At 40.0% G+C, this 13,306-nt stretch overlaps 1 protein-coding gene across 1 annotated transcript in view; it reads left to right on the forward strand.

Annotated features, from left to right (window-relative positions):
- ptgfrnb (prostaglandin F2 receptor inhibitor b) overlaps nt 1-8,134 on the forward strand; it is a 32,202-nt gene extending 24,068 nt beyond the window's left edge. The window contains exons 8-9 of the mRNA XM_088913935.1: nt 4,818-5,126; nt 5,599-8,134. Of these exons, the coding sequence (XP_088770061.1) occupies nt 4,818-5,126; nt 5,599-5,765 (476 nt within the window). The 3' untranslated portion in view covers nt 5,766-8,134. The remainder of the gene's footprint in view (nt 1-4,817; nt 5,127-5,598) is intronic.
- Nucleotides 8,135-13,306: the final 5,172 nt, after the last annotated feature.

The following is a 13,306-nucleotide window of genomic DNA, read 5'->3' on the forward strand; positions in this document are numbered from 1 at the left end:
TTTTTTTTTAATTTTTAGATTTGAACACTTTCTTTACCTCCAGATCATTTTCCCCCTTTTTAATGAAGCTTAGTCCAGAAATGTACTGTTGCCTCTGAAGATGCAAGAGCTTAGCAGGGCCCAGAGGCTGTGTCTCACAGAAACAAGAGGGTGATTGATAAAAGCAGCTGCTGGAGATGAGATCATAAAACTGGTGATACATGGAAGGCTCTGTTCTATTTTAGTTTTTGCAATGATGGGATTGGCAGTGCACAAGGCAGATCGAAATATCAGGAATATAAACTCTGTTTCTGATGTTAACTGCCATTCACCAGACATCAAACTGGCTGGACATTTCTGATCCAAATGGATCAAGAGAGTGCTCTCCACTCAGGAGAGTGCTGCCAATTCTCAGCTAAGAGTTTACATTAGGCTTTTGTATGCTTGATGTACCTCAGCCTACTGTAAAGAATAGTTTAAAGTATGAATCACAGAACAGGCAGCGGTATTAATCACACTTATTGCACTCCCACATTTGGCGAAGCGCTGTCCACATTAACTAAACTTTGAGGTCGTAAGAATGGTTTTGAACGAGAGGAGGCCATGTGGCCCATCAGGCCCGTTTCATTGTTAGTAGCTAATCGAGCCTAATCTCACCCTGCGCTGTCTTACAAGAAGCCAGGGTGTCGGCTTCAGCTGCAATGCTGAGTAGTTTGTGTCATTCGCCCGCAATCCCAGAGACGACCTCAGGCTGCAGTGAACCGGGAGAACTGTACTGCGAGGCCCCGCACTGTCAGCCTTTCCTAACGAGGCAAGCGACAGCCGCACACGCAGATATGCAGATGCATACCAAGAGGCATTAGACCCTTAAAAATGGTGGTTTGTTTGCATATTAAGGCCTGTCGGTACACGATATATGTGTATCGTCAAACATGAACATGGTGATGCAAACAGAAGATTTACCTTGGCGGGGGGAACAGATCACACACTTGGGGATGTCATGTGTGTGTTTAGAGATGCTTGCTGATTTTAGAGAAATTGAAATTCTACAATATTTGTTTTTCTAAAAAACTCATTGAGTACCATGAATACCATGTCATACTCCTTAACATTTCACTGGTACTGGGGGAAAGAAAAGTCTTATTGTAATCTGTCAAAGTCCTATCAGAATCCTGCATAAATGACACTGTTAGGCTAGTCTGGTTTTCTTTTCCCCTCACTTTTGCTAACTGCGACCTTTGATTTTCTTTTGTTAAATATGCTTGTTGCAGTCCGTAACGTACGTTGTGGTTTACCTAGCGGAGCCCTCGACGCGTGTTGTAGCAGCTGTGTTCCACCATGAGGAGGGGTGGCGGGGTCTGTTGGCGGCTGTCAGTGGTGTATACAGGGGAGTGTGTGGGGGCCAGTCCTTGCTGTTCTTGTTTTTAGATGCACTTCCGCTTGGTTTTCCCCTGTTTAGTCTGAAGGAGTCCTCTGGGTGGACCTCTGGCCACAGATGTTTGCCCTGTCGCCGCTGTGCGCAGCGTGGCCTTGAGTCCCAGGATGCTCAATTCAATACCTGGCACCTCTGCTAACGCTCTGAACACAGCCAGTTACAGCTCTCGGCATTCCTCCCCCGACGCCTTCAGGGAATCACTCCCGTCCATATCCTCGCTGTGGTCTCGAGTCAGAGCATCCTCTGCACATAAAAGGAATCGGAGGGGTTTGACAGATTGTGGAATCTGTTGTGACTCACTGGGATTTGCTTCCAGTGACGTTTGCTTTTCCGCCCTGAGGGAACGGGCGTTCTTGGAAAGGCAAGTCCCCGCAGGAGTCTTTCTAGGCGCTGGGCGCTGGGAGAGGGATATGATTGATTTCGGTCAGACCGGTAGGAGGGATCTGAAAGTTTCTTTTTCGGTTGAATCTCCTTGGAAGACCGTAAATGTACTGAGTATTTTTGGAAATTCGTCTTGCACAGTAGAATAAGACTCTTCTAGGAATCGACAAGGACACAGCATTTTTTCCAGAGGAGCTGCTATTGATTGCTTCAGACAATGACTTCATGCACTGCTTTGTTTTTGTTGTTGCTAATTTGGTTTTGTGCAGTGCTTCCCGAATTTCTTGCCTAATTTCCTGAAAACAGCCAAAATCATAAAATACCTTCAATAATGACGAGGGTAATTGAATTTTTTTTGCTATCCCAAAAGTCCCTTCCATTTGTTTGTGCACAAAAATGTATACATTGGAGTTCAAGCTTCAAAGTGCAAAGCAAATGAATGAGAGGATAGATGAGTAGTGAGAAGCACTTTGGAGAAGACTTCATAAAAAAATGTTTTCTATGTGTTTTAGAAGATGAAGCAAAGAAAAAAAATGTGTAGCTACATGGAGACTGCATATGTAGAATTTCATAATTTGCAATAGAATAGGTTTTAACAATTCCTAGTTAGTACTTTGAATAATGCTGTGACACTCATCCACCTGTTATTTCAGTTATTGTATTTAGAAATAAGAAGCATGCAGTGTGACAATGTAAGGATATACTGTATAGATGTGTGTGTATAATGAGGACACAGAGTAGGATGATACCAGGTCAAGGGTACCTCAGGCACCAGGATCAGTGCAGCCAATGGAACAGTATAGATCCGGCTGCTTTCTCTATTTACTCACTGTGGAACACGGGGCACTACTGATTGACAAATTCAGTGTGACACTTTTAAAAGTACAAAGGAATAATGGTAATAATTTAGGTAAATGGTTGCAGAAGCCTAATTGATATGAGCCACACTTTTCTATAGATTAATCTCATGTGGGTAACAAAGCTCTAACCCAGGCCATACCTCTAGTCCTGTAATGTAATTTTGGTAACAGTATAAGATACATTAATTGATTCTTTATGAATGCTTAATAGAGAATGAATCATAGAAAGCTAGCTGAAATTATCTTGCTTACAAATAAGTTAATTCACACAAAATGTTTGTATGTGATTGTAAGTATTTGTACACACAGTGCAACCTGTGAAATGTTTTTACTTTATTACAGTTACAGATAGGAATTAACAGTGATCAGAGTATGAGGGTGTGACAAATACAAATACTTTTTTGACAGCGTGAGCAAAGTAAGTGGCAGGATGTTCGGCTTCCTTAATGAGTGGCTTGTATTGCTGGAGGTGTGAAGAACTGCTGACACCAAGGTTGTGAAAGCAGTTTAGATGTACTGCCCACTATACAAAGTCAAAAGTGCCAGACCACGATCATGCCCCTGGTTTCCTCCCCTGTGAAACACGGGAGGGTGAACCGTTTTATGAATGTAGTTTAGCATAATCTTGTCTTAGCTACTGAAGAAACCTTTTTTTATATTTTGCATTAAATAAGGTTACTTGTACTGTGACTGCAATGTGTGTGCAGTGCAAAAATAACTTTGTCCACATTTTACACCAGCTTCAAAAAGTGTGTAGAATCAGAAACCTCTTCAGTAACCTAAATGTGCATTGCTTCACCATGTGAGTCACATGACCATGTGTATATAAAATCCCTCTACTTTAAAAATGCTTGCACCTCTTTAATCTTTGAATAGACAGAGAATTAAACTGGAGAATTTTTGTTTTACCAAATTGTTAGTCTTGGTTCTTATCAACATTTATGCCTTTTGTTGTCCACAAATATGGTAATAAAAGTGCCTGAATGCATTTTAGTTGTTGTTCTAAGTTGACTTATATTATAATTTGGAAAGGGGTCTGTACTGTTGTCCTTATACAGGTACTGTATTTTGTCATCAGCCTTAAACATTTCCTCCAGTCCTCGTTCCCCCCAGTCCAAAACTTGGCCTGATTGCAAACTGTGGTGAATGTGTACCTCCTCTTATTATGATCTATATACAGAATATTCAGTACTGCTCCTGTGGCAGTTTTCTCTCTGACTAGTAACAGCTGATGCTGTTTTTCATTCTTCAAGCCCTGTGCTTTAAATCCCTAGGGTGCAGAACATTCTTTTTACATTCTCTTCATAGCCAAATTGATTCTCAGATGGTTAATGCATAAAATTGAAATTGAAAAAAACTGAACAATGTGTGCCTACTTTCACTGATCTGCCATTGTGCTGGTAAGGACATACATTTGATTGCACAATGTTCAGATTTTATTTCCCTGGCTCTCTATAACACATTTTAGGAAAGATCATAGATAATGCTGTATTGCTAATGGATATTTCCATGCATGTGAAAATTGGAGTTCCTCAGTCTTATTTTTTGGACAGCAGGTGTGATTATGGTCGAAGCTAGGTATCTTTTGTGCAAACTGCAGCTGGCATTCAGGTGTGATATGATGTTGTTGTGTGTGTTATAAATATGCTGCTGTACATATCGGCAGTTTCTTCATCTGATTGACCTAATTGGTGCTTATGGGAGCAGTTTCAGTGTTAGGAGAGCCGACGAACACAAACACGACATAGGTGCAGTAACGAGAGCTGAGGTGATCTAATTTGTAGTTGTTTATTTCAGTGAAACTTGGAAATGACTGAAATTGATCTTTCTTTGGTTTTCTTCAGTTTCTTTTCACAGCTCTGTTACTTGTTTTTCCTCATCTGGCTGGTTTAATTTTCCAGTTTTTTTTTCCCATACATGCAAACCCAAAGGTAGGGTCTTCCATGTTTGTTTTAGGTGATTGAGCAGTGTCTGGTAGGACTGTGCCCTGCCAGCCTCTCTCTGGGTTTTTCGTCAGACTGTAATACCCATAAAGGAAACTTACTCTAGGAAACCTGGACGGAAGGCGGTACTTTTCAGGCTGTGTGTTTTCGTTCTCGCTCATTGCTCATGCTCGCTGCTGCGGATTCCCGCCTGCCTGACACGCCCGTGTTGCTCCTCAGGTGACGTTTCCTTTGAGGTGAGCTGGTTCCTCGAGCGGTCTCGCGCCGCGGACACCGAGGACGTCCACTTCCTGGCCTCTGTGGACCGCTGGGGGGTGCTGAGGCAGGCCCAGAGGAACAGCAGCAGTGACTGCAGCCTGGAGAGGACCGACGCAAAGACTTATCGCCTCAGCGTCCACAACGCGCAGGACAGCGACGCGGGAAACTACCACTGCACTGTCACGCCTTGGGTCAGAACCGCAGACGGGTCCTGGCAGAAGTCGAAGGACATCAGCTCCTTGCCGGTCCTGCTGGTGGTGAAGTTCGCAAGTCAGTTGTGACTCCATGGACTTGGTTGTTTTTATCAGCTAGTACAGTAGATAGTAACGTGCTGTATTTTTCAAATGGAATCTCCCAAAGTATTTCTTACTTCTTGACGCAAAAAGGCACATGGGAGTAGAATTGTCATTTTTTGGTTTAGAAGAAAAATGTTATATTTCATACAACATATAGTGCCTTGAACTAAATTAGCATAGAGTGACTTTTCAAAGCTGTGACCTGGTCTAGATATGGTCACAGAATTGTGGGTCATTCCTTCATTGCGTGGCCTTTCTGTGCCATTGGTTTGTGTCGTCTTTAGGTTTTGTGGTCAATGTCAAGGAAAACTGCCTAGCCGAATTACCTTTTGAGTGGCTGGAAGAAAGAAGGTTGTTTTAGCTGAGAAAATCTCCCAGAGTTTGTTTTATACTTTGATACCGAGGTAGAATCTGTTCTAACGGACCTTGTGTGTTTGTTGTTCTAGTCTGGGAGTCGCTGAAGCTGCCACTGCTGTATGGAGTTGGCGCTGCGCTTGCTGTCGGCCTGCTGTCCGTGCTGATTGGCTTTGTCAGTGCGCGCTGCTGCTTCAAGGAAGCCAGCGAAAAGGACTCGCGGGCGACGCGGCGGCTGATGGCCATGGAAATGGACTGAGACGAGGACCTCGCAAGACCACCAGCTTGTGGCTACCTTCTGACGAGCCTAGCACGATCTCATTTCTTCCTGCTCGGTCACTGTGGCAAGAAACAAGGGCCTTTTTTAATACAGAAGAACAGAAGCCAAGAAAATAAATTTTATCAGTCCTTAGGGATTGATTTTTTTTAAAAAGATAAATAAAAAAACCTCAGGTCCAGTTTTGACTATTGCCTTGTGACTGCATTAACGTAGATAAGAATTATAAAACAGATTAACGATAATATATGAAACGCAATACCACTTTTTGAAAGTCTCAGTAAGGGCTTTTGTTTCCACCATTGATAATTGCACTATACTCAGGAAAGACGTCACCAAATGAACAGAATACATGTTAAACAATTCAGGTCCAAATGGTCTGTGGTCAAAAGACTGCTTCAGCCTTTCAGTGTCTGAAAAGAGAAGCATTTTGTGGCAGTATTTCTATCCTGCACTGTTATTAAAAATGATGCAGTAGACCAGACCTGTATCTGGGATACAAGTGCAAGAACTGGCCTGTGAATGTGAGCTGTGCAGCAGGTTTGTTACTGCAGGTGTATGAACATTGTGACCTAGGGGAAAAATGTCAGAACACTTGGGCTTCACTTCACTTACATAGACTTATTCGGAGAAGGGACAAAACCATTTTAAGTATTTTAAAATGTTTAGTATCCTAACTCTTACCTACTTCTTTGATTTGTTTTCTATTTCTGTAAACGTCTTCTTCAGGTCTCTAGGAAATACTTGTAGTGCTAATCAGTGTCTTGACTAGTAGTCATCTCTGTGCCTTAAGAATGACTTATAAGATGAGTAAGGCTTTAATGTGTTTTGAGAGGTTTTTTATAATTGCTGCATATAATAAGGGAACGGATACTGTATGTACTGTAAGACACGGGAGTTAATTTAAGGATTTCACTGTTGAGACAATACATTAAAAGTTTGTTCAGGTTTATTTTTTAATAGTTATGTGTAAGCTACTTATTTTTTAACAAAATGTATAACTTACTAAAAGGTGCACATGTTGTGTGCGTGAATTCTGCATGGGTTCCAAAATTGCATTAACAGATATCATAAACGTTCCCTTTTACCAACAGTACAGAACAAAGATTTTCTGGTTAAGTGAACAGCTGTTGCAATTGTGTATTAGCTGAGAGAGGTGGTCCATCTGGACTTTGTAAACAGAATTTTTAAGTGCTGATTACACATCTTGTGACTGAAGAACTGAAAATGTACAGTACAGGAAGTTGAGGAAAGACATTCCAATGAAGGCAGTAGTAAGACTTTGGTCATTTGTATTTTGTATTTGCAGATATATGACCGCTGGCTCAATTATAATAGAAAAGGCCAAAGGTGTTTCCTAAGGATGAGAGCGAAATATAGTTTAAAGGTTTTATAGATGAAAATGTTTTTATAAATTCTGCAACAGTTTAGCTAGTATATTATAGTTTTCAGGGAATGGTCTGATTTATACATTGTCACTTTTTAAACTTTCATACCATGTTTCTAAACACTCAAAAAATTGAAACATTGATGCCATAATATTTTTTTATAAGCCGGATAGGATTCAGAATGCTAAGTTATATTTATGAGGCCTTTTCATCATGATGCTTTTGTAGACACTAAGCCTGAAATATATTTTTCTTACACTTAAATATTCATTTGGGTCCTTTTTTAATGTATCAATGTTACATTGAAGACACTTGAGCTGCCTTCTTCAGTGGCTCCTAAGGAAGCAGTTTTATTTGAAGGTAGATGAACTGCACCTCTACACTGTACAAAAGACAGGTTTTTTATTATTTCTTCAGTTCCTTATAGTGGTTGTCGATTGTTTTCCACCAAAAATGCACTCCCTGCTTTTTTCTTTGTCACGGTATCTGTGCTGTTAAATGGAGATTATAGTATTGGCAGCTGAATGCCAATGAACATTTAAACTTTTGTAGCTTATGAAGCTTTTTTGCTGTGTGTCCTGCCTGTTGTGCTGTAATCCATCTTTCATGGGAAACTGTTGCCTTTCACATAACTACACAGCTGTTAGCATTGATCCTTACAGTTGCACCAGCTAGACTCATCCATTTACCCAATCAGTTTTGGGTGTTCGAACACTTCTTTAATGAGTGATGCAATGGAAGTTTGACTGCATTTTTTTTCCCTCTTTTCAGTCAGTATTTTTTTTTTGTGCTCAGTGCTAAAGCTCCTTAAATACTGTTGGTGATCATTAGGAAAATCCCAGTTTCAAATGTGTATTTGACATTTACTTTGTCATCCTAAGTTATGCCAAACGCAAGAAGTATTGTCTTTGTTATCTGCAGTAAAATGTCCAACCGAAAAAGTAAAAACCTGCTACATTAAACTAATGTCTTTTTTTTTCATTTCATTCATACAAAGATACTGAGTATTTTTTCCAACAACCAGCTTTTGGTTTGTGAGGTTAAAGTTTAAGGCACTTGCTGATAATTTTGACCATTTAAAAATTAGATTTGGGTTATAACAATTCCAAGATCTGTTAGTCTTAGTCTAATCTGATTTAGTTCCTTATTAATATGCAATTATGAATGCTGTCTTTTACTTGCTTTCTTGCCTGCTGAGATACTAAAGCAATGAAAAACATGGAAGCATGTTCATGTCACCATACCAATCCCGAATCACACTGCTACTAGGAAAAAAAGACTTTTAAACTTATGTTTTCTTCATGCGTTCTTTCTGGTTGTTTCAGTAAGAGAGATACTCTGCCTGTCTGGATGGAGTCCTCCAGTCTGGAGGGGGCTGTAAGCATATCGCAGGGCAGAGCTGCCCTCTAAACCACTCAGATTTCCTACTTGCATGCAGCACCGTGAGAAGTCCATCATCTCAAAGGAGGCAATACCTAATTTTCATGACGAGTTGCGGTGGCTCTGTGGCTAGAAGGTTGCCGGTTCGTATCCCGTGGCCAGCAGAGGAATCCTACTCCGTTGGGCCCCTGAGCAAGGCCCTTAACCCCAACTGCTCCAGGGGTGCTGTATAAATGGCTGACCCTGCGCTCTGACCCCAAGCTTCTCTCTCCCTGCCTGTGTGTCTCATGGAGAGCAAGCTGGGGTCTGTGAAAAGACAAAATTCCTAATACAAGAAATTGTAGATGGCCGATAAAGTGATCTTACCTTATAAATGATGTTTGTATTAAAAGGCAACAATCTGTATTATCACTGGACGATATCTCTACAGTTCACAGTATTTTTCTTATTTAGTCCTTGGGTGCGCACTTTACTTTGAAAGGGAAATACTCATGTACTCTCCTTAGCTCCACTGGTTCCCTTGTGCGTTTGGACCCATCTTCTTGGAATAGTGCCACTCTTAATCCCTCTGACCCTCGGGTCAGCTGGCTAGCCAGAGCTTGAGACATTCTTCTTGCTGTTATACTTGTATTTGAAACCACTTTTGACTGCTCACAAGCGGTACTCCTACAGGTGTTAAGATCAGACATCTGCTGTTCTCAAAGGATATTTGGCTTAATTTTTCTATTTGTTTTTTCTTTTTTATATATATATATACTGAATATGACAGATATTGTTTAAAAATTTAGATTTACACTAAACAAAAGGTCCCAGCTTCAATCTTGTTGGGAAACATTCCTGAATGTTTTGTCTCTTTTAAATCGGCAGCACCTAACGAACTAGAACTAACTGGTTCAGTTAATTGTCAGGAGTAATGTGTAGAGCAGCATCCCTTCACAACACAGTTTGGGAAATCCTGACGGAAAACTGTAATGTTCCCCGAACCTCTTGCATTCCATCCTATTATATCAGCCATATGATCTTAATTAGCCAAGAACTGTTGAAATATGAAATGGGAAAAGCATTCAGATTTGGATTTATTCATCACTGTATAATGTTTTCAGTGACCTCAGAATGGCTTAGATGAGGTCAAATAATCTGCAAGGAACATTAATCACAGATTCAGATTACTTACAAATATCCTAGTTAAGAATGCAACACTACAGTGGTAAAGATGCAAGCGCAGTCCTGGCATATCAGACGATTCCCAGAAACATTATTCCTGGACATGCGGTAATGCTCAGCTGTGGAGTCAGGAATTTTCAATAAAGCCGGCTGCAGAATGTCTAGACAAAGTCAACACTGCCTGAGCAAATATTTTAACAGAAAGGCAGCAATATTGTGAGAAAGTGAGCTAGTAGGGTGCAGGTCTTGTGGGAAATGGTTAATTATGCAGTAGGCATACCAAGAGAGTCACATACAGTAATTTCAGTGACCTTCGTGTTCCTGAATTTCAGATCATGTCCTTTTTCTTGCCCAAAAGTTCTCATTTTAACATTAATTTACACTTTTACATTAAAGTTTCCTTGGCAAATCAAAGAATGCTGTTATCACTGAACATATTTAGCACTTAGAAGGCTAGAACATAGTTCTGATTTTACTCTGTAAATGCTACAATGGATGACCTCTACTGGTCAGATTAGGTGTAACAGGTATGAAGACAGGGTGGAATGCCTTCAAATTTCCAACCTACTTTACTAAGGAGGGGGTCGTTAGTCTGCACTCATGTGAGACCTGTCAAAGGTTTTCCCCCTCAGAGCGCTAGCTTACAATTTTTTTTTATTTTGTTGCAGTCTATAAAATAGACATACCCCTTTTAAATATTCCTGTGGTGATGGTAACAATCAATTTATATACCACATTTCATTGCAGTGAATCTCAATGTGCATCACATCAAGAAAATGCTAAGAGAGAATTCAAGGAATGTAAAAGTCGGTCAGAAAATTGATGCATTTTTTTGCTCATTCCTCCCGGCAGATGTGCTTGAGCTCTCTCAGTTTGTTTGGGGATCACTTATAGTATGGACATCAGTTTTCAAGTTTTTTATCAGATTACCAATAAGGTTCAGGTCAGGACTTTGACTGTGTCACTCAACAACATTCACTTTCCGAGTGTCAAGCCAGTCCATTCTAGCTTTGGCCTTGTGCTCTGGGTCATTATCCTGCAGGAAGGCTGTTTTGTTGTTGTTGAGTTTTCGGTCTGGAGCAGATTATCCTAACCTGAAGCGTCTGAGAGTGAGAGCCCTGCACAACAGCTCTCCCTTCCTCCCCCTCTTCCTGAATTCAATATCAATTATTATTCTTCAAAATTCAGATTTAGGATTTAAAAAAACGCTGGTTGTGTTATATTTTTACAAGCTTCCTCATATAAATGCAAACGGACAAAAAGCTTCAGTGCCAGACGCCACATGGAGCCGAGGCAGAGGCCACTGCAGCAGCACCTGGTCCAGCGCGTGTCCAGCCATCCTCAGGACAGTGACCAGAGCACGTTCCGCATCAGATCACAGCAGCCAGGTGAGGTTTCAGTCAGTAATCTGACTGCCGCAGGCTTCTTCCTGCACTTTTAGCAGAGATTCACTTTAAATTAGCCACATTGGAGCCGGAAGCCTTATAAAATAATGCTGCTAATAATCTCCTCTGCGGTATCTGTAGATCTTTACAAGCTAAGTTGTTCTGCTTCTTATGGAACTTTTTGCAGAAAATCAAATTATGATGTTTTAGACAACATGTTTAAATTCTAGGCAAGGTTTGATTATACGTGTCTGAGGCTTGGTACAATAAGTTTTATTGCATTTTTTTACTTTAAAGAAATGTATTTAAGCACTGGTGTGGTTTCCCTTATTGTTTCTAAAGAGTTGCCATTTTGACCCTGTGAATAATACCTATAAGCAAAATTATCCTGATGATACTGATGGGATAAAGTTGGCAGAGAGCTCCCACTTAAGGATATCTAAAAAATAAGTGGCTCACTCATTTTACATGTTATATAGACATATAAAATAACCTAGCTATCGTCTTAAAATGAAATGTAGCTGTAATGTTTTTGTGAAAAGAGAATTAGATGCCATGAATGGATCCTGGATTGGACCTCTATTTCTTAAAGTCTCTGGTTTCATGGAAATTCACAGAAAACAATTAATTTCACGGAGAGTCTAATTACGTCTAATTAATTAATAAACTAATTAAGACAACTGAAATTAATTTTCAATTGTTAACTGAAATTGCAATTTGCCATTACACTGTTGATGTATGCTCCGCTGAAACATTCTTATTTCATTTCAATTATCACTTGAAAAACAGTGGTACATGAATGGAGGTAATACTGTAGTTTCTGTACAGTATGCATACCTATTACAAAATGACACCACACTTTTAGTGTCATAAACTATTTTGATACATCTCATTTGGAGTTGTGTTAGCAATGTGGTAACAACATCCTGTATCAACAAAGTAATCTTTGCATTAAATGAAATTGTTTGTCGCCGTAATATCTCTACAGTTCACAGTATTTTTGTCTTAATTTTTCTTGGGGTATGGGCTACACTTTGTCTTTGAAAGGGAAACACTAATGTGTAAATAAACATTTAATACTGTAACGATTTTTCTGACAACCACACACAGCTGTAGTACATTAAGGATTCACTGCACCATGTGGCAGTTTTACAGAGCAGAATACTGACTGACATCTCACATTTTCTAGATGGCTGCAGTACATCTGTAGCTTCAGAGGAGAGCCATTCATTAAAGTTCTGAGTCACTTCTAATCGAAAATATGTTAAATGTTGCAAAACAAGAAAAAACGTACTCATTTTCCGTCACCGATGATTACTGATGATCAATTGAAGTGGTATTTGTAGGTTTTACAAAATGTCTGCAAATCATCTTTATCTGAGAAATGACTACATTGTCGTACACATGTGAACTAGCTATCCCACGTCTTCTGAGAGAATACTTTTTGCCATGGAGTAGATATAGTCTTTAAATACATAATGAACAGTAATTAATCTGAAGATATTTCAGTTGGCTGTAATTGAAAATATAGTATCAGCTGCACATTAACCAGTATGGCACCTTGAATAATCAACTGTTAATACTGGAGGATGTTGGTCAAGAGATTACATAAGCACCCCGTTGCCATGGTAAAGCAGGAGATGCCAGGCACTCTGCCCTTTCCGCTGGCCCTGCTGTTCACTGGAATGTCATGCTTGTAGAAGATCATCTGTGCGCTCCCCTTCTTCACAGAGGTTTGTTCTGAGATAAGTGATGTCAGCAGCAGGTATGTGTGGACGAGTGAGGCCCAGGCTGCAGCCTGAGGTCATATCTATTGATTTCTGTAAACTATCTTACACTATTTATCATTTATCCCTTACTGCCAGGCAGAGACACAAAAATAATAATAAAGACTACAAAGGCAAGCCAAGTATGAGTTTTCAGGGAATAGGAACTGCTTTCAAACCTTGTATTATGTTATAAGGCAAGTAAAGGAGGCTATCAGAGAATCTAGGCCCATGAAAAACAGCGTTGGTAGCTCCAATGTAAATGACATCACATTCTTCAATTTCAAATATACTTAGCTGATTTAAATTTAAAGATAATGCTCTTCTTAATTTAAAATAAGGGTTTGAATCATGAAAACAAAAGTCTTTTCTACTGCTTGTCTGCTCAGTTAGAAACAAATCTAATTTTACTGCCACTAAAAGCACATGACTGTGCAGGA

This window comes from Atractosteus spatula, chromosome 4 (genome assembly GCF_055471065.1).
Source record: "Atractosteus spatula isolate fAtrSpa1 chromosome 4, fAtrSpa1.hap1, whole genome shotgun sequence".
NCBI classification, from domain to species: domain Eukaryota; kingdom Metazoa; phylum Chordata; class Actinopteri; order Semionotiformes; family Lepisosteidae; genus Atractosteus; species Atractosteus spatula.